At 45.0% G+C, this 27,771-nt stretch overlaps 1 protein-coding gene across 1 annotated transcript in view; it reads left to right on the top strand.

Moving 5' to 3' along the window:
- The window catches only part of ALDH1A3 (aldehyde dehydrogenase 1 family member A3), a 40,356-nt gene extending 14,981 nt beyond the window's left edge, over window positions 1–25,375 (top strand). Inside the window, exons 2-13 of the mRNA XM_029575171.1 lie at window positions 3,941–4,045; window positions 4,989–5,129; window positions 9,653–9,782; window positions 10,196–10,257; window positions 11,074–11,202; window positions 11,892–12,005; window positions 15,170–15,272; window positions 16,831–17,015; window positions 18,227–18,391; window positions 21,401–21,558; window positions 22,237–22,311; window positions 24,314–25,375. Coding sequence (XP_029431031.1) covers window positions 3,941–4,045; window positions 4,989–5,129; window positions 9,653–9,782; window positions 10,196–10,257; window positions 11,074–11,202; window positions 11,892–12,005; window positions 15,170–15,272; window positions 16,831–17,015; window positions 18,227–18,391; window positions 21,401–21,558; window positions 22,237–22,311; window positions 24,314–24,386 — 1,440 coding nt within the window. The 3' untranslated portion in view covers window positions 24,387–25,375. The remainder of the gene's footprint in view (window positions 1–3,940; window positions 4,046–4,988; window positions 5,130–9,652; window positions 9,783–10,195; window positions 10,258–11,073; window positions 11,203–11,891; window positions 12,006–15,169; window positions 15,273–16,830; window positions 17,016–18,226; window positions 18,392–21,400; window positions 21,559–22,236; window positions 22,312–24,313) is intronic.
- Window positions 25,376–27,771: the final 2,396 nt, after the last annotated feature.

Below are 27,771 nucleotides of genomic sequence, written 5' to 3' on the forward strand. Positions count from 1 at the left end.
CTAAAAGTATTGACACCATACAAAGTAGGATGAACCACAGAAAGCAGCAATGTGCAAAAAATAAGTCTTGGGAAAAAATTCTGGGAGCCCAATATCCACGCACAGAATACACGGTCCAGGCCGTGTATTCTGTGCCGGTAGCACTGACAGCCACATCTCCTGCTCACCCAATGCCGAGGAGGTGCTAGGGATGCACAGTTTCACCTAGCGCCTCCTTTTTAATGCCGCGGCTCGTAAGCCTGGTGGATGGGCACTCGTTAGGAAAGCGGGCACTCGGTCATGAGCACCTGTTTTTTTGGGCACTGATATTGCATTGGTCTGTTTCTTCCTGCCTCGCCTCACCTCACCTCTCCAGAATGATTGTTTGGGTAATTTTGGTCCTTTTGCTGGTGAGGTACAAAAAGAAAACCTTTTTTTTATTTTTCCGAGACTGAATCCTTTGGTGGCATCTCTGTGCCGGCAGAGAATACACAGCTCGTCACCTCAGTTAACTCCTGACCACAATGGCTGAGTCATGGGCCGGACAAATACACTTCTGATATATCCAAGAGGTAGAGATTACCATTTTAATTCCATGATTCCTGTGGTTCCATCATACCAGACTAACTAAGGTGTCTTGCAACATTAGGTTTCTGTAATATGATGGGTGGGGGCATTTTGCATAATCAAATAGCTTGTATGGAAGTAATTTCCCCTTGTAATCACAGCTTCTTTCTAGTGTTTTGGGAAATGCTTTCTTTGCCAAACAGGCTGATGTGCTCCGGAGGGAGTGGGAGAGAGTTTATCCGAATCTGTATACCACTGACCTGCACATGCAAATATTGTCACGTAAGGAAATAGTCATTGTATTTTACTAAATATGATTGATTTGTTCAGACAGTACAAAAAGATTATTCTTACACTTCCAAAACCAAGAGAAGATCCCTTTATAAGGCTCACAGATGTTTAGTGGTAGCAGTTACTACCAAAAGCAACTTACTGGGCAGACTGGATGAACCTTTGCTCTTTATCTGCCATCATGGTTTTCATCCGAGTTCTGATGGACCGGATGCTGCTAATCTGCAACCTATCATTAAAATCTGCCATTGGACTGGATGACTGGAGGATAGCAAATGTAATGTTAGTTTTTAAACAGGGCTCTCAGGGTAATCCAGGAAACTGCAGACCAGTGAGCCTGACAATAAAACGGTGGAAGCTATTGTGAAGAGCAGAATTACTGGTCATATGGATAGACAAGGTTCAATGGGGAAGAGCCAGCACGGATTTAGCAAAGGGAAGTGATGCCCCACTAATTTATTAGACTTCTTTGAGGGGTAAATAAATGTGTGGACAAAGGTGAGCCGGTTGATATAGTGTATCTGGATTTTCAGAAGGCTTTTGACAAAGCCCCTCATAAGAGACTCCTCAGGAATTACAAAGTCATGGGATAGGAAGCAGTGTCCTGTTGTGGACTTGTAACTGGTTAAAAGACAAGAAACAGTAAAATTAAATAATCAGTTTTCCAAATGAGGAAAAGTCAATAGAGAAGTGCCCCAGGGATCTGTGCTGGGAATGGTACTGTTTAACATTCATAAATGATCTAGAAAAGGGAGCTATGACTGATGTGATCAAATCTGCAGATGATACAAAATTATTCAAATTAGTTAAAACATGAGTAGACCGAGAGGGATCGCTGGCTGACTTTGCAAGACTGGGGAACTGGGTATCAAAATGGCAGATGGAATTTAATATGGACAAGTGCAAATGATGCATTTCAGGAAAAATAATCACAACATATGTATACAACACTGGAATCCACATTAAGGGGCAGATTTTCAAAGGGATACGCGCGTACCCCCCGAAAACCTGCCCCAAGCTCCCCCTGCATGTGCCGAGCCTATGCAACATAGGCTCGGCGGCATGCGCAAGCCCCGGGACATGCATAAGTCCCGGGGCTTTCCTGGGGGGGCGTGTCGGGGGCGTGTTGCGGCAGCACGTCTTCGGGGGGTGTCCCGGGGGCGGGGCCACCGGCGTGGTTCCAGCCCGGGGGCATTTCGGGGGCGTGGCCAAGACCTCCGAAACTGCTCCCGGGCCAGGGAATCACGCGCCTGCAGCTGGCCAGCGCGTGCGAGTTATGCCTGCCTCGCTTCAACTGTCATATTGCTAAAGCAATTAATTAACTGTCTGCTATATATCAAAAGCAGTTTTTTTATATGTAACTATAATTTATTTTATTGTGTGTCTAAGCTTTACTATGGCTAATTATTATTTTCACAACAAAATAACCCACATCCACTGTACTCCAGTGTACCGAATAGTCTACCAACAATATCAAAAACAGAAGGTATCACCAGTATATTTTTTATCGCTTAACAATATATGCAAAAGCCCAAATGTATGTAGGCCCCTTACTTACAGAGTCTGTATTGTGTAACAGACACTATTTTTGTATAGGGTCACCTTGCTTTAATTTAAATTAATCATTAATAGTCCATTTTTTGTTAGAAATTTTTCATTATAGTAAAAACTCCAAGAAAGGGGACACAAATACTCATCTACTCCATAGTAGTAGTAGTTCACCCTAGTAGTTCACCCTAGTAGTAGTAGTAGTAGTAGTGAACTACTACTACTATGGAGTAGATGAGTATTTGTGTCCCCTTTCTTGGAGTTTTTACTATAATGAAAAATTTCTAACAAAAAATGGACTATTGATGATTAATTTAAATTAAAGCAAGGTGACCCTATACAAAAATAGTGTCTGTTACACAATACAGACTCTGTAAGTAAGGGGCCTACATACATTTGGGCTTTTGCATATATTGTTAAGCGATAAAAAATATACTGGTGATACCTTCTGTTTTTAATTATTATTTTCTTCACTATATACATTGCAATGTTCTCTCATATGTGCACGTATACTGTTTAAGCAGAGCAGATTAATATATATCATTTGACAGTGACCATTTTGTGTAGGAGCTAACTTTCCCTAATGCATTATAGCTGGATTACTTCACATCCTCTGTCCCTTCATTCTAACACAATAGGGATTGGCTATTTACCCTTTCAAATAGTACTAGAAATAGCAGGGGCAGTCGATGAATCTAAATGGTAGCAGACTTAAAGTATTTTTGTGATCCATACACATTTAAGATATGGAATTTGTTGCCATGCAATGTGTCAAGGTTAGTAATATCACTGGGTTTAAGAAAGATTTGGATAAGTTTCTGGAGGACAAATTTATTAACAATTTGCCAGTTAGGCTTGGGGGTTGCCGACTCTTACTTCAGGGAGAGAGCACCAGAGAACGGATCACTCCATTGGGATCTGCTGGAGACTTCCGAGCAGGGCTGTCACGAAGAGGGGGCTAGACAGGCAACTGCCTGAGGTGCCAGACCGAAGTTACCATTTTGGAGTAACTTGACTCTGAGCACGCATGCCCAAAAGGAAAGAAGGGAGTCAAAAGCAATCCTTGCCCAGGGCATTGCTTTCCCTCAGCAATTGCCCTGCTTCCAAATCGGAGACAGGACACTGGGCTCAATGGACCATTGGTCTGACCCAGCCTGGCAGCTCTTATATTCTTATGACGTGCATTAAGCATCCTGTTTGCATGCATGCATCATCTGATATCTGGCTCTCTTTTCGCATGAAAGTGGAATCCTTTTCACAGCCAAATTCCAGTGGAGGAGCTGCACTTCAAATGCTTTCCTACATGCATGTGACATTGTGACATGCTAACATGTAATTTACGAATTCTCCTATCTGTAGACTCCTTGCTACATCTTCCACGTCACTTAATGCAGCAACTCCTCCACACTTAGACCTAACACTGTAAATGTTCATATGCTGTCTCATTTATAATCTGCTCACCTGAAATATGTGAAAAAAAATTGTCTTTTGGTTAAAAAAAACAAAAAAAAACGCAGGAGAAAGACTGAGAGAGCTCTCACTTCTCATTCTGTAGATCTTTATTAATAATGAATGGCACAGTTCCACCAGTAGCAGAACGTTCCCGACCTACAACCCAGCAACCCGACAGAAAATCTGTGATGTAGACGAAGGGGACAAGGTAAGGCAGTCTGAGCATCTGTAATGCCTCGCTGTAATCTAGATTTGCATTTTTTCAACTAATCGTGTAGGAACTGGCCCCCAAAAATGGCATCTCCTTTTAGGGAGCATTTAGCAGGTCTTCAGCACTCGGTATGGTGAATGCTTTATTCCACGGTACCTCATTTCCCCTCTTACTTGCTCTAATCATAGCCTTGTTGATTTTAGTCATGTCCTATAATACTTTTTCTGAAGCCTGGGGTGTGTTCAGACTGGACTGTAAGCTCCAGGGAGCAGGGACTGTCTCTTTGATGTATCTGTGCAGCCCAGCACACGTCTAGTAGTCATCCTTTGTGCTCGGGGAGACTGATAGAGCAATTCTAGCCCCAAAGCAAAATAAACGTTGCCCACAATGTTCGTTACGTTTTCGCAATTTCCCCATGGCCCTGGTCATTACTGTAATTTCAGTAATGGCAGCATTTTTTTTCTAATCATAAACTGCAAGGTAAGGGATCCAATTTCACTGAAGCAGTGAGAAAGCAGGAAATTAGTTTTTATTATCTGCTCCAGACTCTGCTTTAAATTAAACCCCAACTCTAACAACTTTGCTGCAAATGCATTTTTAGCGACAGGGAACTATTAAGGCAGGAATAATGTTCCCTGGTAAATAAGCAGTTTTTCCAAGGGGAAAGGAAACCGTGCTCCTAAGACTGAACGTGCTGAGGTTTTTGGGATAAACATTTCCCGCCTTTACGGTAATGGAACGAAGGTGGCGCCAGGCACGGCAGCGCTGGACGATGGTCACATTCGTTTTTCTTAGGTGGGGCTGAGAGTAATTTGGGGGCCTCTCCTGCCCCTGCCACTGGGGGGGGGAGGGAGGGCACGGAGGAGGCAGACCCCCGTCCTGTCCCACCTCCAGTCAGCCCCCCCCCCCTTATCTGACCTTTCTAACGTTGCTTCCGCAGGCTGATGTAGACCGAGCCGTGGGGGCCGCCAGAGCTGCATTCGAGCGGGGATCTCCATGGAGGCAGGTGGATGCCACGGGCAGGGGGAGACTGCTCCAGAAACTGGCGGACCTCGTGGAGCGAGAGCGGGTCATGCTGGCGGTGAGTGCCACCCCCGGACCGGGGCAGGTGTGCTTACATCTCGTGGCCCGAGCAGAGGCACTGATGACCCGGTGCAGCTGGAAAGGTCGGCAAGGTGGGCCATTGACTGGCAATGCGTTCCTTAACCTTGGCAGGCAGGTGCTGGGGCATCATTTCATGGGTCCAGGTAAAGATACGCTCTGGGGATAACTGTGCAGGAGATCTGAGGCCCCTTGGACATCGTCTGCGTGTCCTCCCTTGTTTTGAGATCCAGCAATAAGCTGCACCATGACCTCCCAAAGCAGTGCTTCAGCCATGACAAGTTAACAACGAGAGGCCCCCTGCACCTTCCTCACCCCCAGCAAGGCCATCCCTGTCGCTCAAGGCAAGCTTTGCCCTTCCAGCTCCCGCTGCTCTCTCTCTTGCCAGCCCTGCCATGATACTGCCTCTTCCCTGCCTTCCACAGGACACTGAGCAGGGGCAAAGCTTTACTCCCTTTCTCTTCCAGCGACTTTCTCGAAGGAAAGGACCTCTTTCTTCATTACTCTCCGAGAGCTTGTCTGCCTCTCCCTTCCTCGACAATCCTCAGCCTTCCTAACAAGGCTCCCCCTCAGTTCCCGCCCTGGTTTAGTGTTAAACACCTGGGGAAGGCCTTTCAGCCTCATTAATCTGAGTCGGCTAAGCCTCAGCTGCTGCTCTGACAGCGCTGACAAACAAAGTCTCTGCGGGTCTCTCCATCTACCTTTCACAAATTATCTGTGGGCAGGAGCCTCCGCAGGCAATGGGGGTGAAGGTGCCCTGCCCAGATCCTGCCCTTTCCTGGCATCTCCCTCTCTGGTTATGCAGTACATAGATTGTTTTAAATAAATATTTGCATGCACTACCTCCAATGCATGCAAATATCTCACGCAGCTGGCTGGGGGTGGGGTAGGACAGGGACTGCTGTAACAGATGGGTGCCTGCCTCACAGCCTTTATCAGGTCCCCCTTTTTAGATCTGTACTTCTCCAATTAGAAAAGCACATACATTTCTATACCAAATCCAACACCCTGGTTCCCCCTCCCTTCCATGACATTTTCCCTTCTGCATGGCAATCGCTGGACAAAACAGCGTTTTCAGTGCTCCCTTCCCTTTGTGTACTCTCAGATTGACACAAAAGGGTGGCGTCTAGGGTGGTCGTTCTTTTTTCCCCACCTCCCACCCGCCTTCTGGTGGTCCTGCCTACTGCTCACTCTGGCCCGGCGCGACCAGGTGTGCAAACTGTGCATTTGCACAGGGCAGCACACCCAGAGGAGGCAGCAAACCGGCGGCAGCAGGAGAGACAGCGGGGCGGATGCAAGCCGCCAGCGACCATCGGAGAGGTCTGTCTTCCAGTTGCACGTGCACCCATGCGCACACACAGCTGGCCCAAAAGACAGCAGGAGGCCATGTGTGTAGGTGTGTGAGTGACTGAGAACATGTGTGTGTCAGAGCCTGTGTGCTTGTGCATGTGTGTCAGGGCCGGCGCGTCCATTAGGCGAACTTCGGCGGTCGCCTAGGGCGCCGAGCCACAGGGGGCGCCGAAGAGCAGCCAGGTGGTGCTGCAAGTGGGGCCTATCCCGCTCGCGGCAAAGAGAAATAGAGACTGTCGGCGCCGAAACAGGTAGGTGGGGGGTAGACCGGGGGGGGGGGGGGGTGTGGCAGCGCAAGGGTCACCTAGGGCGCCCAATATCCTTGCACCGGCCCTGATGTGTGTATGTATGTGAGAGCCTATGTGTGTGTGTCTGTGTGTGTGTGTGTATGTATGTATGTATGTGTCTGTGTGAGATGTATGTGTGTGTGTATGTATGTGAGATGTGTGTGTGTGTGTGTCTGTACGTATGTATGTGAGAGCCTATGTGTGTGTGTCTGTGTGTGTCTGTGTATGTATGTATGTGTGTGTCTGTGTGAGATGTATGTGTGTGTGTATGTATGTGAGATGTGTGTGTGTGTGTGTACGTATGTATGTGAGAGCCTATCTGTGTGTGTCTGTGTGAAAATCTGTATGTAAGTTTGTGTGCCTGTGAGAGCCCATGTGTCACATATAGGCTCTCACAGGCATGCACACACACACACACACACACACACACACACATAATGTGTCTGTGTATGTTAGAGAGAGAGACAGAATGTGAGAGAATGAATGTGTTATTGTGTGTGTGTGTGTGTGTGTGAGAGAGAGAGAGAGAAGATAAAATTTGGGTGCCCCTATCTCTCCCAATCCACAACAATCTCAGGGTGACTGGAAGTCAGAAGATCACAGGTAGGGAGAGCAGAAGATTTTTAAAAATCCTTATTAGTTTTAATTATTGGATATTATTTGATGATTCTGCTCTTTTGAAATATTTAATTTTTTGGGGAGTATAGAACATGTTTAATTATTGGATTTTTTATTCATCAGATGTTTTGAAATATTTTATTGGTGTTTGGGAAATTTTGGATATTCTATTCATTAACTGGTTTGAAATATGTATTCATTTTATGAACATGATTTTACTATTATGATTGATGTTTTATATTTCTTGATTTTATTATTTGTTTTATGAAGAATGGTAATGTTTCTGTTTTTCCATTGTGGTTCTGCATACAGAGGCTGGCTTGTTGTGGGTTCCAGTTCACTTCTTCTCTATACGTTTCTATTTATACTTTCTGATCTCTTTATTCTGTATTTGGTGAGTGTCTCTCTGTGTTCTGCATATGTGACCGAGGTGAGGTATTTTGCTGGCAAGTAATTTCTGTGTAGGGATCTATAGCAGCCTGGTTTTCTAATACGAGTTCTAGGGCCTGGTGTAATATATGCAGTGTTGCCTTTTCATAGATAAGTTTGTTAGGGTTGTTTTGGTATGGGAGGTATAATATATTGTAATGGTAATGATAATTCTGTTTATTCATGGCTTTCTAAGGGCCAAACTCACACCCAATACACATTCTAAAAAGTCTGATTCCATAGGAGTTTTCTGGTTGGCACCACAGTAGTGTATGTAAATATAATATGCAGGTTGTAAGTGATATAATTGCCTCAGCAGACTGTACTTTTGAATGTTCCTTTTCATGTAAAATTTATTATAAATACATAATTTAATTGCGTGTGCTGTAAAGATTTGGGGGGGGGGGGTGCCTAGGGTACCTAACATCCTTCCCTATCCATGGGTTCTGGGGTGGGGGGGAGTCAGTTTTTAAAAATAGAGATTGCAGGATGGAGCTAGGCTTTGTTTGATGGGCTTCCATTTACCTCTCTTTCCTGTGCTAGGTTGCTCTGTAAAGCTCATTGAGCTATCAGGGTATCTTAGGAGGGATAGAGTGGAGACTGGAAATTCAGAGTAGTATTCATGGATGGATTGTTCTTCATTGATGTTCATAGCTGCTGATAAGGCAATGAAAGCAAAGTGTGCAGAGGGAAAGAGATTCTTTTTTTCTTTTTGGATTTCTGCCTATTTACATCACCCCTAATGTTTGTAGATCATCCTCCTAAGCCTCATTGTGTCTTTATGGGAGATCTGGTTTTACTTCCTGAAGGTAGTGGAAGGGAAGGTTCATAGTCTCACTCAAGGGTGACACCTAGTGGCCAGACGGGATGCATGCATACCAAGTTCCAGAGAGAGTCATGGTCTATAGCCCCTTCTCTCTGTGATGGCTGGGCATGGGCAGGAAGTTTAAAAATGAGGCGAGGAGCCCTGGTCGGAATGATTTAAATGCTAATGGCACCGTAGCCTCAGGAGAAGCTGGTTCGGATTCAGCTGAAAACCCAAAACAGCAGGAGGAAAAAAATTGTCATTTTTTTCCTATTGAAATAAACCTTTTTCCTTTCTCCATTTGTTCCATGGAGTTGGGGTACAAGAGTGTTTCTGAGCATGTTTTGAAACTGGCATTTGAACAAGCAGTTTTGGTTTCTTGCTGTCAGTTCACTCTGACATTACAGTGGGATCATGTGTGGTGAGCGGCTGTTGCCCAGTTCTAGATGATGCACAGATCAGGAGAGAGACTCTGTAACAGAGCTGATAATGTCTTACATGGCTCTGAGTAGGGGCTGGCATGGGACCTTACATCCAAGCGGTTTGTTCTGTTTGCTCCATTTACCAGCAGGGATGAGTATTTTAAAATCTAGGATATAAATATTTGTTTACCATTGTGAAGGAATATCTTTCTGCTGGAAATTGTTCTAACTCTTAAATTAGGGTGAACTGAGCAGAGTATGGTTAACAAACAGGCCAGTGTGCAAGATCTTGTGTCCAGTAAGTAATTGCATACACAATTTAGATTTTATTTATATGTGCTGCCATTTGATTATTATTATTATACAGATACAGTGCAGACTAAGTCCAATGTTTGGGAGAATGACCCATCTCTACAGAGCTCAGCAATTAGGCACAGAGGAGTAAGTTCCCTGCATGCAGCGAGTGGGGCAGGTTGGATGGAAAGGCAGATAACTGGATGTCTGCTCAGTCCCTAGCCCACACTGCCTGTACTGACCCGAGCCTCCCATTGCATTCCTCACATCTGACGGTGGCTCCAACATCTTCTTTCAGACCCTGGAATCGATAGACACGGGGAAGCCTTTTCTGCACGCCTTCCTGATTGACCTGGAGGGCTGTATAAAGACGCTGAGGTACTACGCCGGCTGGGCAGATAAAGTCCAGGGCAGGACTATTCCTGTGGGTGAGTTGGGTCTCAGTCTTTCCATAGTTTGGAGTCGGTGTCCTCCAGGCATTTCTCTGGCTCCTTGTCCACGGTCTCTCTGGAATGGACCCTTGGGTGCAGCAGGATAATAAAAGCAATGCCATGGGTTATTCTACCTTTGCAACAGGTTTCTCTCTCTTGTAAAAGAAAAGTCTTTAAGCTAAGATTTAACTACACCAGGTTTGTTTAAAGAGACCTTGCTATGCCAGAGCTTCAAGCTTTAATTAAAGCAAGGGAAGATTTGGTAAAGATCAGGATAAACCTGTCTTAATTAACACTTCTAATTAACCAGAAAATGTAAAACAAATTCCATGCTCCTCCCTCAGTATTAATCAGCTGAGTGCCAAAAATGCAGGATTAATGCTTTTTTTTTTTTTGCTCTGTTTTCACAGATGAGAGTTTTGTCTGCTTTACCAGGCATGAACCGATTGGTGTCTGTGGCGCTATCACCCCGGTAAGTGCACCAGACCATCCTTTAATTTCTGCTCTGCCAGGTAGATTCAGGTACATGAGATTATCTTAAAAGCACAGGAAAACTAAACTCATTTCTCTTCTCTACTTACAAATATTTCCTGTATCCCAATGCCTAAGAGAAAAACGAACAGACTGACCGAGGACTGAAATGTGTTTCCAGAATCTGTGCTAGAAATGCCAGGACCAGAGGGATCTGGGTTTGATCCCTGACTCCTCGGGGCAGCCAGGGCTGGAGATCCTGCAGGGACAAAGCTCACAGCCACAGTGGTGGCAACAGACTCAGTCATCGCACAATAGCGACACCTGGTGGCTGGATGTGAGAAGCCCTGGTGCACAGTCTTCAGTCAATGCCTGGACCAATCTAAGTTAAAGGGATACAGAATAGGAGAAAAATCTCTGGGCATTTGCAAATGAAGGCTTGTGGTGCCAGCTCCCTGCCTTGGTTCCAATTGAGCTGGACCCCCAATGGAGCAGGAGGAAGCTTCTGGGTGGGGGTGGGGCAGTATAAAAGAAAAAAAATGATTGGCCAAAGTCAATCCAGTGGGAAGTCCTCATCCTGGTGTCCGAGGTAATGCAGAAGCTAAAATGGGTAGAACAGAGAACCAGAACATGGACTCAACCCAAGTCTCTCCTTCTGGAAACCGAGTATAAAATGTGCACAATATTTTGCAAATGGCAGATTGCTGTGTTGGACTTTGCTTCTCAGCATCTCGTGCAGCCTTTTCCCAGCAGAGCTGGGCTGGTGGAGGCTGACAGAATCACTGCTGACCTGAGGTCCTCTCTGTTTACCTCTCAGTGGAACTTCCCATTGCTCATGCTGGTTTGGAAGCTGGCTCCTGCATTGTGCTGTGGAAACACGCTCGTTATCAAACCTGCGGAGCAGGCACCACTAACGTCTCTGTACATCGGATCTTTAATCAAGGAGGTAAGGTTGCTAACCTGAACACCCTCTGCTGATGTGCAGAGAACTGCAGAAACCTGATTTCTGTAGCTTCCTGGGAGAAGGTAAGGGGAGCTGTGGGAGTGTAGCACTATGTTTCAGCACTATATGGGCTGAGGAATTGGCTTTATAATGAGGTAGGCTGAAATTGTCTTTGATAGAATTAATTAATTTATGAGATCATGAAGCACTGGGATCGCATGCATTCTCTGTTTGCAGTTAGAACACATTTCATGAAAGTTTTTCCTTGTAAATTTTACTTTCTGAGAAGAAATGTTTGAAGGTTCTGACGACTTCAGCTTAACTTTTCCTGTCACTGTAGAGCCAAGTAAAGCAGGGGTTACTTTGCATTTTGTTATTTCAAATGTTTCCCACATAGCTGTCAGAGCATGAAAGAAATTAGTGGGAGACTTAGTTGCACAGAATGAAGCTGGGCAGATTCGGGGTGCACTGTTCGATCCCGTCCTGTTCATTGCACAGGTGATACCACTGAAGACAATGTAACCTGGAAGTGCCGCCATCACCCAGGTGCACCTTGAGAGTTTGGCTTGAGAAATGTGGTGGGACGGCAAAGCAGGGCTTGATCCCTAGGTTAGTAGCTCCAGATGGGCACCATTAGGCTGTGCAACAGGCATGACGCGGGCTCATCTCTCCCTCCTCCTCTCTGTACTCAGGCTGGTTTTCCTCCTGGCGTGGTGAACATTGTACCAGGATATGGACCCACTGCTGGCGCTGCCATTTCCAGTCATCCGGACATCGACAAGATCGCCTTTACAGGATCCACTGAGGTATGGCGTCCAGTCTGAGGACTTTAGCAAAGCCCCAGAAATAGCAATAGCAAGAAAGAGACTTCCAGATGAGTCCTCCGACATCCAGAGCTAAAGGGCACGATTCCATCGGAGGTCATCAGAAATAAATGCCAGTCTGGGGAATGCATTGCAAACACATCAAAGTGCGTTCTCAGTTGTCACTCCGATAAGAAGTTATCACACCCCATGCTGGGTCAAAGCTGATACTGGTATCCTCAGTACATCTGATCCAAGCTACATTTGGAGCAGGCCAGAGGAGGTTCAGTACCTCATGATATCCTTGTCCACTGGCCAAAATGCTTCCTGAAGAGATCATGCAATAGGGAAGCTGCTCTCGCAATGGCGATTCTCAGTGGCCAGATTGCAGGGATCCGGAGGGAGCCCGACGGTATAGCCCCCGGCTGAGGACTGTATTAAAGTAATTTGGGAGCAAGATGGAGAACTGAGGTACTTACAAATTAAGGCTCATGGAACTATAGCCCAACAGAGGTTGAGTCTGACTGAGATGGAAACCCAAAATAGCAGCAGGAAGCTGCCAGGTGAAAATAAAAAAAAAAAACTTTTGAAAGCTTCTCTTGCAGTGTGAAGGAGATTTAAATCCAGTTTTATAAGAACATAAGAATTGCCCTGCTGGGTCAGACCAAGGTCCACCGAGCCCAGCATCCTGTCTCCCACAGTCGCAGGTACCCGGCAGATCCCTTAAAGTAAATCGAATTCCTCTCACTGGCTCCCAGGGATAGCAGAAGCTTTCCTTAGTCTGTCTGGCTAATCGTGTGTTAGGGACGTTTCCTCCAGGAGCTTGTCCAAACCCCTTTTGAAAAGATGGGCGGGTATGTACAGAGTGCAAGCATTTTCCTTTCACAATAGTTTTGTGAAAATTCAGCATGTTCACAAAATTAGTTACAGACAATTAATGGGAAAACTTCTGTAGACAATGGTGAAATGCTGCTACACAGTATTTCATGGTTGTTGCAAATGTAGCTGAAAGAGGATTTTTCCATTACTGGTTTTGTAACAAATACGGTAAATTCTGTACAAACAAAAATTGCAATAGTAAAGGAAGATTGTGAATTTCCCCTCAAAACCTGTGAAGCTCAAGCTTTACTGTATTTGCAAAAAAGCTCTTCCTAAACCTCTAATACAAAATACAATATTTTTGTATATAAGGGGAAGGAGACCTAGGAATAAGATCAAGAGAAGACATTGTGGCTCCAAGAAAGGGGCAGGTAGAAATGCAGAAGACTGTACTTGCTGCTTAAGGACTGCAAAGACGTTAAACACTTTCCAAAATTGCAATAATTGCTTTTGCCTAGCAGAGAGAAGTCCACAATGAGAAATATGGGAAGATTTCTATTGAGATAATGACCGACTGCTTAACTTTTACAATTGTCCAAGGCCAGGGCAATCTGGGCTATCTTCCCCTCCCTTTTCCATTCTCTCACCTCCTCTTCCCTACAGTTTCCTGTCACCTTCCTCCTCTTCCCTCCGCCAGCAGCAGCTCTCTACTCTGCCCCTTCTGCTGGCAGGGGTGGGAGGCCACCAACACACCAGCCTCTGACTCTGCAGGTAGGGGATTCAGGGTCTCCGCCTGTTAGGAGCACAAATGTCTTTACAAAAGGCGCCATCTAGTGGCTATTGGTTGAAGAGTTGCCATCAACAATGAAAATAAGCGGTGACATCAGAATACTTGGTTTTAATCAATTTCTTCCTGTTTCTTCTCTAGTGTTTTAGAAAATCATGAATGGGATGGAATGGTTATTTACACTCTTAAATAGCACTAAGACTGGGGGAACATCCTATGGGGTAATATTCATAAGAACATGCCATACTGGGTCAGGCCAAGGGTCCATCAAGCCCAGCATCCTGTTTCCAACAGTGGCCAATCCAGGCCATAATAACCTGGCAAGTACCCAAAAACTAAGTCTATTCCATGTTACCATTGCTAATGGCAGTGGCTATTCTCTAAGTGAAATTAATAGCAGGTAATGGACTTCTCTTCCAAGAACTTATCCAATCCTTTTTTAAACACAGCTATACTAACTGCATTAACCACATCCTCTGGCAACAAATTCCAGAGCTTAATTGTGCGTTGAGTAAAAAAGAACTTTCTCAGATTAGTTTTAAATGTGCCACATGCTAACTTCATGGAATGCCCCCTAGTCCTTCTATTATCCGAAAGTGTAAATAATCAATTCACATCCACTCGTTCAAGACCTCTCATGATCTTAAAGACCTCTATCATATCCCTCCTCAGCCGTCTCTTCTCCAAGCTGACCTCTTCAGCCTTTCCTCATAGGGGAACTGTTCCATTCCCCTTATCATTTTGGTTGCCCTTCTCTGTAACTTCTCCATCGCAATTGTATTTTTTTTGAGATGCGGCGACCAGAATTGTACACAGTATTCAAGGTGTGGTCTCACCATGGAGCAATTACAGTTAGCTGGATAAAGTTATTTGGGTAACATGGAGGGATATTCAGTGGTACAGCCCCACTATTGAATACAGGCGGCTATCTCAAAGATAGCCAGATGACTTTATGATTGCTCTTTGGCATGTCCAGAGTTAATTTGATAAATTGTCCAGCTAATATAACTCTGCCTTGGAACACCCTTACATTATCTGACTATATTTTAGAAGGATAATGAGCTATCCATCTATTATTTAGCTGTGCGTGCATGTTATAAAATCAGGCATACATGTGCGCGTGTCAGGTAGTGTGCCAACACATGTACGCCCGCGTGCAACCTTTTAAAATGTAGCCCAATATACAAGATGAGGTCACACAAAGGAGCGATACAGAGGCATTATGTTAGTCTGTGCTTTATTCTCCATTCTTTTCCTAATAATCCCTAGCATTCTATTAGCTTTCTTTGATCACCACTGCATACTGGGCTAAGGATTTCAAGGTATTGTTCATAATGATTTCAAGATCCTTTTTCTGGATGGTAACTAATATGGAACGCAGCATTGTATCCCTATAGTTTAGATTATTCTTCTTTCTGTGCATCACTTTGCACTTGCCCACGTTAAGTTTCATCTGCCATTTAAATGCCCAGTCTCCCAGGTGTGGGTCTCCTCTGCAGTATCACAGTCTGAAGGGAAGAACCCCTGTAATCCATACATCCCATCCTATCCCATCTCACAGGTTGGAAAACTGGTACAAGAGGCTGCTTCCAAAAGTAACCTGAAACGAGTAGCCCTGGAGCTTGGTGGGAAAAACCCCTGCATTGTCTTTGCTGATGCTGACTGTAAGTACTTTGCCCTGCCTGTCCAGCTTCCCTTTGTGCAGCTCTGAAACGCAATTCAGCGTAGGGGGGGGATTTCCCCAAAGCTGTAGCAGATGCTTTCCCTTTTGAACAAATGATTGTAAATATTTAACATTCCAGCTTTGTGTTTAGTAACGGGGATCAGAATGTTAAATACACTCCTTTGATCCAGTGAGCAGTCAGATATCAGAATCGTCACTCTGTAAGTGTGACTCTGTATAATGTGAGCTGCTGCCTCTGAATATTCATTTTCAGTCATTTATAGACAGCTGAGTGGGCTGTAATGTAACATAAAACATAAAATTACAAGCAATAAAACACATACCATGTTTTTAGGGGCATAGATTGAAATTTTTTTTACATCCAGCTCAGAGGGTGCGACCTATACAAATGGGTGACCTGTTTATGAAATTTACAAAAAAAATTGCCACATTTAAGAATGTTTGGTGAATGGCAGATGGCAGGCGAGGCTTTGTCCCCATATTCTAAAAGTGTTGACTGATGAGCACTGCCTGGAATGTATTAGGCATGGTGCCGTTTGAGGACCCATGGGCGCCATGTTTAAATGTGCAGGTGATGAGTGCTTTTAAGAGGATTCCTTACCGTAGAGGAGGCTTTGGATTGTAAATAGATGTTATAAGCTGACAGGGGAGCGAGACTGATAAATGTTTGGTGGTATCGGGTGAGTGTGTGCTCATGGTTGGGTGCGACCTATATTAAGCGGCGACTATTTATTAACGTTACAAGATTTTGGATTTTTTTCACTCATGCAACCTATACTCAGCACTTATAATGTAAAAAAATAATACAGAACTGCGATAATAAAACATATTAAAATAAACACGATTATATCTGCTTTCAAAACCGTTTATAATCTACCATGGCACGCCTTTAGGAGCAGCCCTGTTGGAAGCTGAAAGACCAAGACAGACTGAGCTGCTCCATAGGACCTGGAGTCACTACAGAATGTATAATGTAGCCCAACAGCACATAAATATGTCAAACAACTGGTTATTCATTTATTGCATCTATTCATTTAACTATTGCATTTGATTGGAAGACCTCTCCCTGAATAGTGCACTGAAAGAACTGTGTTGCAGAGATTACAATAAAGGAACGTGTTACTTTTGCATTGAAAGGGGATTAAGTGCAGTATAATAAAGTGCAGAGAGATATATCATACAATAAAGTGTAGAATCTATGTTGGCAATGACGTAAATCATGTAGGGGAACGGTGAATTAATGGGGTTGGATTAATTCTATCTGGAGTCTTTTTTTGGGACGTTGTGCCTGTGAATGTCTTCTGTCTGTTAGCAGTATCATGAACTGTGTAAGTAGTTTTTTGATCCCTCTGTATGGTGCAGTTTAAAGAGTATTAAAAAAAGAATTAATAACACAGTTTGCACAAGACACTGATGTAAAAGCAGAGGAATGTCTAAGGGGAACATACAGTCCACAAAAGCCATCTTTCCTCGGAAGTCCTTGCAGTTGTGCGCGGTGCTGTGCTGTCACTGACCTCCTTATTGTGGCTTCCTTTCAGTGGATCTGGCCGTCAGGTGCGCCCATCAAGGGGTGTTCTTTAACCAGGGCCAGTGCTGCACAGCTGCCTCCCGGGTCTTCGTGGAAGAGCAGATATACCAGGAGTTTGTCAAGCGCAGTGTTGAGTATGCCAAGAAACGGCTGGTTGGAGACCCGTTGGATGCCCAAACTGAGCAAGGACCACAGGTAGTGTAAACGTCTGCCCCCAAACTCCAGGCGGCTTGTATCCCACTGTATCCATGATCAAGGCTGTTTGACGGAGGGATTTACCATGTGGTGATGACTGACTCCTCTGCACACCTTTGAATTTCACAGACTCTAGTGTGTGTTAATGGCTGAGGTTCTCATATAGGTAACAAAGATGCCATGTCACATGCCCCAAATTGATACTCTGCATATCAAAAGGGAGTGGGAGATCTTACGTCCCAAATTCACTGGGAACAAAAGAGAAAACCATTGCCCTTCCAAAACATTTTTAAACAAAATTTGCTTACTTTAGAGGTTGTGATATTTTTTCTGGGACCAACAAAAAAAATTGTAAATGAAGTTTGGAGACCTCCTGACAGGTTTTATGTGCAAATGTAACCTGTTGCTGGCGGGTTGGGATCCAAACCCATTCCCTAATTCCTCAGTTACCACATAATATGACAGCAGATAAAGACACTATGGCCCTCCACATCTCCTGTTCAGCTTTATAGTACCTTCCTCTCCCTCAGAGATCCTCTGTGCTTGTCCCATGTTTTCATGAAATTTGAGGGAATGCTGAAAGCAGAAGCTGTTTGGAGGGTGAGCAGGATTTGCGAGTATTGGTTTGCTAGAGAAAGTGTGTATTAAAGGGTTAAAATTACTGTCTATGTTAAGGGAATTAGGTAGAGGTTTAAAATAGTTGTTTTCTGGCTTGCAATAGTATTTTTGCTGAGGGAATGTGTGAGAGCTGTTTCCAGGTATAGTATTCAGCAGTGATTTATTTTCCACTCACCCCAGTCACATAGTTTTGTATATAGGCTGTTACTCAAATTAGAATCTTTTCTCAATAAGAGTCAATTAGGAATTAAAATCAATAGGTAAGTAAAATAAAGTCCCTTACATTTTTTTTAGGTTATTTTAAATTGAATTAAAATTATCCCCACTTTTATACTACTTTGAATAACATTAACAACCCACAAAATTAAGATGCAGGCAGCAATCCAGCAGCGAGATGGGGGCATCTGTAATGAATCCCTAAAGCAAAGAGCTTAGGTGCTTAAGAAGAGAAGTGATAGCATGAGCGAGATGGGAAGAGGTGTGAGAGAATGTGCTTCACAGAAGGAGAGAGAGCATGGAAAAGATGTCTAGAAATGTTATTCCCACCGTCCTGCCTCTTGTTCATGGCCTTCTTTCTCCGTTGTATCTGTCAGATTGACCAAGAGCAGTTTGATAAAATTTTGGCGTTCATAGAGAGTGGAAAGAAAGAAGGCGCCAGACTGGAGTGTGGGGGTTCAGCCATCGAGGATCGAGGTCTCTTTCTGCACCCCACTGTCTTTTCTGAGGTTACAGACAATATGCGCATTGCCAAGGAAGAGGTAGGATATGCCTGGCTGGGAGCTTTTCGCCAGTCATGTCCTGTTTTGTTTTGTTTTTTTTTCGTACAATTACTGAGCGTCGTTTAGAAGGAAGGATGTCTGTAGTCCCTATATGTCTGTGCTGCCTAGAAAACATTACCTAAGAGGTCCTTGGGCTTTTACAACAAAAGCAGGCAGGTGGCAAAAACCTTCTGACTGTTTAGTTATAAAATGCTACGAGGCTGCGTGGACCAGACCCAGATTCAGGAGGACTGGGGCAGACGAATGAGCCGATGTTTCATCCATCAGTCTGTTACACAGCCTAAGCTCATTTCCTTCTAGAACATTTTATGTAGGCCCAATTTAACTCCCAAATCCCACATGAAAGCTGCAAGTGGGGTGGGATAGGAAGGGCTTCTGAGGGTCCCCTGAGGAAACGGTCAGCTGACACATTTTTTTTGCCCGCTCGTGCCACTGCACCTGTCACCTCCGTTGTCCAAGTAACGTGTCTCCCTGTTGTATGATGTGGGGTGTGTTATCAGCACGGTCTGAGCAGCTGTGAAACAGGGAATCCAGGATTCAAATCTCGTTGACACTCATTGTGATCTTAGGCAAGCCACTTTACCCTGCATTGACTCAGGTACAAAGTTACAAGGTGATGCATCAAACCACGGTAGGGCTCTAATGCGTGTTAAACAGAGTATATCATGCGAAATAGCCTTACCGCAGCAATATTGTTCATTATATGTGCTGTTTTACATAGCCTTGCATAGCTTCCTGCCCCTACTAAAATGTGCTGCTTTGCACGGGGGTCTGCATGCATGAATCTTGCAAATCCAATCAAAGCAGCTCATTAATAGGCACTCTGATGTGTATAAATGAATGTGGCTGACTTAGAAAATTGTCAGCAGCGTTAATTTAACTGCATCTGATGATTGGGTTGGGGAGGTCATTGTCGGGTGACAGCCAGCTACTATTTTGTTTATTTGGTTGTAGGGGCCACCCTGCGTGGCGGCCCTGGGATGAGGAGGGGGCGTTCAGTTTTGACCCCTGCACACTGGTGACCATTTTGCCTCCTGTTTTGTTTTTTGGGGCTAAGATGATGGCGGCCCCGTGCTTTGGGGGCTGTCATCGTGCGTAAGAGGCCGATGTCACACTCTTTAGATTGGCGGTGTTTTCCCACAGTGATGCAGCCGCGATGTTTTTTTGGGGGGAGGGGGGCTTACTATCGTGGCTACCACCTCCCACAATAGTGGGGCCCTTCCCACGAAAGAAATATCATGGTTTGATGAATCCAGGCCTTAGATAGTGAGTCCACTGGGGACAGAGAAATACCTGCAGTGCCTGAACGTAATCTGCTTTGAAGAACCTGAAAGAGTGGAATTCATATCAAAGAAAGTGGATCACGAGACATACGCAGCCCTCTGTGGATGCTCCATGGAGATTACCATCCAGGCGTAAAGCACAAAGAAATGCCAGGCTTCAGAAAATCTCTTTACTATAGAAAACCTGGTTAAAATCGACATAGCTAGGATGAGGGGCGACCTAGGCTTGTGGATGGGTGCCTAGGCTGGATTTGCCCCCATAACCACCTTCTTTAAACCTCTTCAGCCATGGCCTTACACTTAACTCAAAGCCTGGTTTGGTTTTTTTTTTTGTCTCTCTTGACTAGACTGTAAGCTCCATGGGGTAGGGACTGTCCATTGCAGTCATGGGTTTTTCAAAGCCGTTTACTGGGACTCCGTGTGCCTAAGTCTGTGCTAATTGCAGAGGGGCCTTCCTGGACTGGAGCTGGAACCTAGCCCCATACTGTTTGATTTTTAAAGCTGAGGGCTCGATATTCAGCCGTATCCAGCTAAGTAATTTAGCCGGACGTAACATATTTGGATAAGTTACAAGGAATATTCAGCGGCATGGCTATGCAAATGAGATGCGTGCATAAAATCCGTGCAAAGTGAAACCCATGCAAAAAAACGTGCGCTCACAGCTCTGTGCAATAAGCCATGCAGAAACCCACACTGAGACACGCATTAATGTGGCGACCCCCAAGTGGCTCTCCAGGCGAAAGCCTTCCCTTTTTCTAAAACGGTGAAGAAGGTAGTGGTCCAGGAGTGGAACTGAAGGAGGGTAGAGCAATGTCGAACCCCTGCCCTGACCCAGCTGCTAAAAAACCCACATTCAAAAACCCTCACTAACCGATGCATGGCTCCCTGCGGAGCCTGTGAAGAGTTAATTGCCTTATTTGCATGCACTCGCGCATGTTTTAAAGCAGGTTTATGCGCGCGTTTTTCCCCATGCCGAACACTTTATTACATACCCACGTAAGGCTAGCGTGGGGAAAACGTGTGTAAAACCCCGCGCGAGCACGAGCAAAAACCTGCAGCAGCTTTAACGCTGCTTATTACATCGGACCCTACGAGTGAGAGAAAGCTCCCAGCTTTGCTTTTCTCTTCTGCCCTCCCCTGCTCCTATCATTTTAAGACCACCCCTAAAGCTTTCTCTCTTAGAAATATTTCCTGGAAATCTGTGATCTTAACTTTGCACAGGTAGCTCTGGGTTCATAAATATAACAAATGGCACAAAATGCCAGACGAACCGATGCTATTCCCAGGGAGCCTCTAAGCCAGCCAGCTGGAGGCAGGAGCTGTGTGAATCTCTCTTGGGCTTCACGTTTCCCACCTTGCTCTCGGGGTCCGAGAAATGGCACAGAACTGACACGGAGTGGGGCTGGGGGAGGACCCAAGGCTCCCTTCAGCTGCAGCTTAGTTTGGGACTTACCTGTGCGCTCCGCACACCCCATCCTAGCTGAATCCTTCTGGTTACACTTGCACACCAGGGCCTCGGGGGCGGGTGGGAGAGAGAGGAACGGTTTCAGGACGTAACTTCGCAAGCAGCACATAACACAGAAGCTTCTGCAAAGCAGGCAGAGCTTGCAAGGGCAGTCAAGGTGTGCAGAGTTACTTATTAAGTGCCACAACCTGCATTACTGGATTCCCTCTGACTTAATGCTTGTTGCTTTGCTGCTTATAGATTTTTGGACCAGTGCAATCCATAATGAAGTTTAGAAGCATCGAAGAGGTTATAAAAAGAGCCAACAACACAGACTATGGTCTCACAGCAGCAGTGTTCACTAAAAGTCTGGACACAGCACTGACAGTTGCCTCTGCGTTACAGTCTGGGACAGTCTGGTAAGTGCTTTCCACATAAGCTGCAGAAACATGGGCGCATGGCAGGTGCATCCTAGGCAAACCTTTAGTCCTGCACTCCCAGCCCCACTAGTGCAGCCCTCTCTCCTACCGGCAGCAGTGGCTGCAGTACAGTGCTCCCTCCTTTGGCGGTATTGCTTTGCCACAGGACCCTTCTGAGCCTCGCGCTGGTGGGATTTTGCTGTCCCCAAAATTCTGACACTCTAGGCAACCGCCCAGTTTGCATAACGGAAGCACCAGCCCTGCATGGGAGCAAATCTCTGCAGGCAAGAGCCGACTATCTCAAGGGTGGCATCACATCTGCCAGAATTACACGTTAGGCTGGTCAGATTACCAAATTTAAAGAAGTATTTTTCTGGCCACTTTATTCTCTGAATTCTCTCTCTCCCCCTCACCCCCACCTTTTCATTTTTTTTTTTTTTTTACCTTTTCTGCTTTTCCGCTCACTATTTTGTTGGCAAATTGGGGCATAGCCTTTTCTCTGTGATTGCTTAGTTGTGCATTTTAATTTTGGTAAAATGTTGCAAAGCCTGGAGAAAAGAAGTAGCTGGAGGATTGTAGTGCGTCAGTGCTGAGTCTCTGTGTGTAACGTGGTCTCATGTTGCAGGATTCTTTTTACAATTTATCCAGTGCAGCTTCTTTTTCTTTTTCTAATCCCAGGGTGAACTGTTACAATGCTCTACATGCGCAGGCACCTTTCGGCGGCTTTAAAATGTCGGGGAACGGCCGTGAGCTGTAAGGACATTTTTTTGTTGTTGTTCATGGATCATGTTTCCCTGGGTGTTGGGTTTTCAGCTGCTCTAACAGTACAGAGCCAGAGGGGAATCCCCCTCAGCTGGATGTGACAATCTGAATTGCACACAGAGGGTCACTTTCAAAGCCCTTCCCACGCATAAAACAGTGTTTTTATGCACTAAAATGGGGCTTTGAAGCTTGCCCACCCTGTCTGCACATAGCGTTGCATGGGTAGTGCCAGTGCACGCATAACTTTAGGCGCAGATAGAGGCAATTCCCAGAGACAGGGCTGGGGAGCAGTTGGCACTTTCCACCCTACTTTTGAAGTTTCTGCAGCGTGCACATTTATTTTCCCAGGTAAAGTCCCCACACGAATGGCAGCTGTAAACCCAGTCATGCACTTTTTTCCCCCAAGATCATTTTCAAAGGGAATTGTTTCCCCTTGAAAACTGGCATAGATTCTGTGGTTAAAAAGAAGCTACGGACTTTACACTTCTGGAGAGTTTGCAAGTTGCCCCCATGAACAGAAGTGAAATTCAGTCCTGGCTGCTTGGGAGAGAAAATGACTTTCTTCTTATGGGCACAGCAAGCTTTAACCTCTCCTCATGCACCAGGGAACATAGAGGGGGCAATTTTGACCTGGCATTTTTCTTCTGCTCCTTTGGGCTTGCAGCTCAGTCGGAACCAGGGCTGGGATCTGGCACCATGGAGCCTTCATTTGTAACTTCCCAGGGATTTTTCTCCCTGTTTTATATTCCAAAACCCACTCCACCCCCCCCTCCCCCATGTACCTGGTGCGATCATTGTAGCACCAATTTTGGGCCAAGGGTCCTGCATCAGAGCTCCTTCCAGAATCGCCTTGAAATCCAAGGGGGAGCAAATTACCCCCTTTGCCCCCACCCACTTTCAGGCATAGCCCGGCTCTGTAAGCACCTGTGTTTCCTTTCTGTATTGCTGCCTGCCAGACAGACCCAGCTGCTAATTATCTAGTGTAACATACTCGGGGGACATAATATGTCAACAAAAGGTGACACAGATAGGGAAATTATCTGGTGCCCTGCAGCTCTCATACAGTCTGGTGGGTAACCTGTGCTCTTCCTTAGCAAAGGGGGCAAACTTGAGCCTCAGGTCCCTCAACAGTGACAAAAGAAATCCCAGATCAATAGAAATGGCAATCTCAGAACACAATGTAAAAAATGGCAGCAGCACACATTTTCTTTCCTTGCACATGAAAAAGAGTTAACATCGGATGCACTAAGCATCAGGACGGCAGATAAAAGCCAAATGGTCCATCTAGTCTGCCGAGCAAGCTGCTTCTGGCTGTAACTGCTGCTCCCTGCAGGTTACCCGCATACCCCATTTATTTATTTCCAACCTCTGGCCCATAGGGATCCGCAGCGTTTAGAAAACTGCGTGCATGCTTATGTGCATAAACCAGTTTCCTGCTCACAAAACAAGATTTTTGGACAAACTGAGTTTTATGTACATGAAAGGCGTAGTACAGGATTCCTGCACCACAAACTCTAGCTTTAACCTTGTAGACTAGCACTAGCCTCAGACACTTTACTCCAGCTCTGACCAGGAATTACATTTCCAGCATTAAGAAAACCTGAGAAAAGCTTAGGCACCTCTCTGCATTGGGGAGTGATAGCTAATGCCATGATTAACATGGGATTTGCATGGAGCACTACTTGTGCACAGTTTATTCAGGTCTGTGTACATTTTTTGTGTGCTAAACTCCTTGTTAAATGGGGAGTAAAGTTGTGTACATAAAAATGTATGCACAGTCAAGTGCCCCTTATTACATCAGCCTACCAGTGCCAGAAAATGTCCCCATTATGTCTGTGCTTTCCAACTTACTCAGACCCCCTTTGGTGAACCGGCTGAGCTGATTAAATCACTTGTCAGATTACAATGCAGAGTTGTTTCCAGCCCCATGCATCCTACACTCAGCAAATTCAGAAATGTGATGCCCTGTTTTCGGCTTTGTTTTTCCTTGCAGAGGGGAATATGCCCTGGCAGAATATACAGAGGTTAAGACAGTCACCATCAAAGTATGCCAGGATAATCACTGAGGACGCTGCATGCTCAACAATGCCGACTTTGTGAATGTGTGAAAGACATCAGGCATGGGCCAAATGAACCGTGTAGCGGCAGATAAGAGGAAGCAACACGGTGCTTATTACTGCACAGGGACTCTAGTGCTTCTCACTTCTATAATGCACTACCAGACATACACAGCACTGTGATCTGACCCACTGTGTCCCCAGACCTCTTAAGAATATCAGATCAGCTGGATCCTGGATGCTTGTTCTCCAGTTTTTATATAGCTCACATTTAATTTAAATCCTGTATCTCTCTGCATACATAGGTATGAATATCTGCATATACAGAGAGCCCTGTGGAATTATCTATGGTGTCTGAAATCCAGGAGGCCAACAATCCTGGTCAGATCAGGATAATCATATATCTGCTTCTTTTTCTTATAGTCTAAGGACAAATAGCATTAAATGAACAAAACCATAAAGACAGGTTTTAAATGACTGTAGCACATTGGAAGAACGAGGCTCACAGCCCTTACAGTAAAGTTGCTAATTAATCACTTTCTGAGTTTAGATGGGAAAGGCTCTTTGTGATAATTGGGGGAAACTCAGAATGGGGCTGAGGCAGGGAGAAGCCTCTGAGCTGACCATCACAATCTCCCTATTGTGGGAGAGTTTTTTTACGTCCTGTCTTAAACTTTGCAAATCAGGATTTTCCTCCAGACATTGACTCTTTTTTAAATTATGAAAACATTAAGAAAAAATGTCAAAACACTAACTTTTAGAATGAAGCCCTGTCAGGGTGTTTTCTACTCTCTTTGCACAGTACAGCTGTTTTCAGAGGACATGCTACTTGTTTAAATATTTATAAATTAGAATACAGTTAATCTAATGTATTTTTATAGCTGAAATTATCTGAAAGTCCTAGGTTTTTGAACCTCATGCATATTTAGAATAGAGGAAACTTTTGTAATGTCGGATTATAAACATTATCAGTTTCTAATAAAAATGATTAACATCTCTGGAATGATTTGTTAAATGTTACTGCACAAGAATTTAATTTTCTTCTAACACAGACCCACGGGAACCACCCTTGATTCACATGCATTCGGCTTTTTTGAGAATTTGACACGGCAAGTTACAGTCAGATCCAATAGGCTGGTCTCTGCTCCACAGGATTTACAATCTAAGGGCTGATGCAGACAGGGCCATTCTGCTAAATGCATGGTTGTACCAGCATTTCAACCCAGATTTCTGCATGCAGGACTTACTGCCAATGCAGCAAGGAGTTTTACATGCTGAACATGGTGAGTTCTGTTCAGCACCCTCGCATGGAAATCCCATGCAAATGAGGGCATTAAGCAGTACTTCCCGATGCAGAGAGAATGCGCTGGTCCTATCCCTAACTCCTGGTCAGAGGTGAAATTTCCAGGTGCTTTGCAGGCACAGAAAATCAGGTGGAGGTGAAAAGAAAAAATGTTTTCCTGTTGGTCGGATAGCCAGATAAGTCCAAACTTAAGCAGCTAAGTGGCATGGCCAACAGCAGACAGGTAGCCGGATAAGTGCATGCATATCCAGCTAACTGACTGCTGTTAGCCACCACCCCTTAGTATGGACTTAGCTGGCTAGGTGGCCACAGGCACATCTTCTTTTCTGTGATTTCCCCCCCTCCCCATTTCCTGAGTTAAAATGTGCGTTCAGCCTCTGACAAACGCACATTTTGCATTCAACGGGTTTTTTAAACGCCTGATGCATCAGCTTACTGCTGATCGTACCTGTGTAAGAGGGGTTTAATCGCCTTCACAGGAAGGGCCTGATCCCCTTTTCAGCTGTGAGTCCCAGGCTGGCTGCTCATATTGCACTGCCTCTTCCTGTTGCAGCCTGCTCTTCTTCCTTCTTCTCCCTCAGCCCGGGAGAAGGGTTCAGGTATTATTTGGAATAAAACAGAGAATATCCTAATGCCTCCGAATGGATGCATGGTGCGACTACACCTTGAGTATTGTGTGCAGTCCTGGTCACCCTATCTCAAAAAAAAAAAAAAATATATATATAGCAGAACCAGAAAAAGCACAGAGAAGGGCAATAAAGGGGACAGAATGGCTCCCTTATGAAAAGAAGTCCAAACAGGTTAGGGCTTTTCAGTTTGGAGAAGAAATGACACATGAGATATGACAGAGGTTTATAAAATCACAAGTGGTATAAAACAGGTTAATAGGGACTGGTTATTTACCATTTGAAATAGTACTAGGGGAGTCCACTAAACTAACTGGTAGCAGATTTAAAACAAATTTAAAGGAAGTATTTTCAAGTCCTTGCACAAGCTGTGGAATGTGTTGCTGGAGAATATGGTTTAGGCTAGTAGCGTAGCTGGGTATAAAACTGGAGGAGAGATCCATTAATTATTAGCCAGGTAGAACCGGGCTTCTTCATCTCTTAAGAACGAGGGAATGGAGCTCTCCGTTAGGATCCACTTCCAGGTGACCCGGACTGGTCACTGCCGGAGAGAGGGTGCGGGCTGGATGGACCTAGCTTGGCGCTTCTTTTGTTTATGGAAAAAAAACTGTAGAATAAGGGGTCAGGACCAGTGTCAGGAAGTCTTTCTTCTTGGAAAGAGTGCTGGATGCATGGAATGCCCTCCCAGAAGAGGTCGTGAGGATAAGGACAGTAGAGTTCAAAAGAGCATGGGATAACCACACAGGATTCTTAATGGCTAAATGATGGAGATGAAGAAAGAGGTAACCTGCACAGAGCAACCATTACCCTAAGAATGAGCCAAAGAGCAAACAAACAGCAGGATTACTGGGCAGACTGGATGGACCACTTGGGTCTCTTTTCCTGCCAACACCTGCTACGTTACTATGACTGTGCTGTGTGCCTGTCTCAAGTTTACCCCTGTGGTGCCTGCACGCGGATCTGATAAATGCCCACTCAGCAGCACCCTCCTGATTTACAGAGCTGCTCCCACCATGCTGAATCTAAGTAAGCAGAGCTTTCAGAAGCTTTAAACGGCAGTAACTTCTCAGGAACTAAAAATAAACCAGAATTAGAGGAAAGGAGAGTTCAAACTATTTTGTTTATTTCAACTGCCAACTGAATTAGGTAAAGATATTTGTTAGCACTGCTGAAGTCATGGCCTCAGTTTGATACAATCTCTCTCCAGCTATGGAATCCTTTCCTCTCAGCCCATCAGTTTCTCTTCCATTTCCTCCATGGTCCTTATCTTCTGATCAGCCACTCGGACTCTGAACCACACTTCACACTGATAATAGCAGAAATGTTAATGCATATTTGTGGATACTGCTGGCATCACACAGCTCAAAACGACTGAGCAGAACTGTGCAATCTAGCGGGCGGATACAGTAAAAGTCGCGGGAGAGCAGGTGAGCGCCCGATCTCCTGGCGCACGCACAGGCCACTC

Source organism: Rhinatrema bivittatum, chromosome 13 (assembly GCF_901001135.1).
Source record: "Rhinatrema bivittatum chromosome 13, aRhiBiv1.1, whole genome shotgun sequence".
Classification (NCBI taxonomy): Eukaryota; Metazoa; Chordata; class Amphibia; order Gymnophiona; family Rhinatrematidae; genus Rhinatrema; species Rhinatrema bivittatum.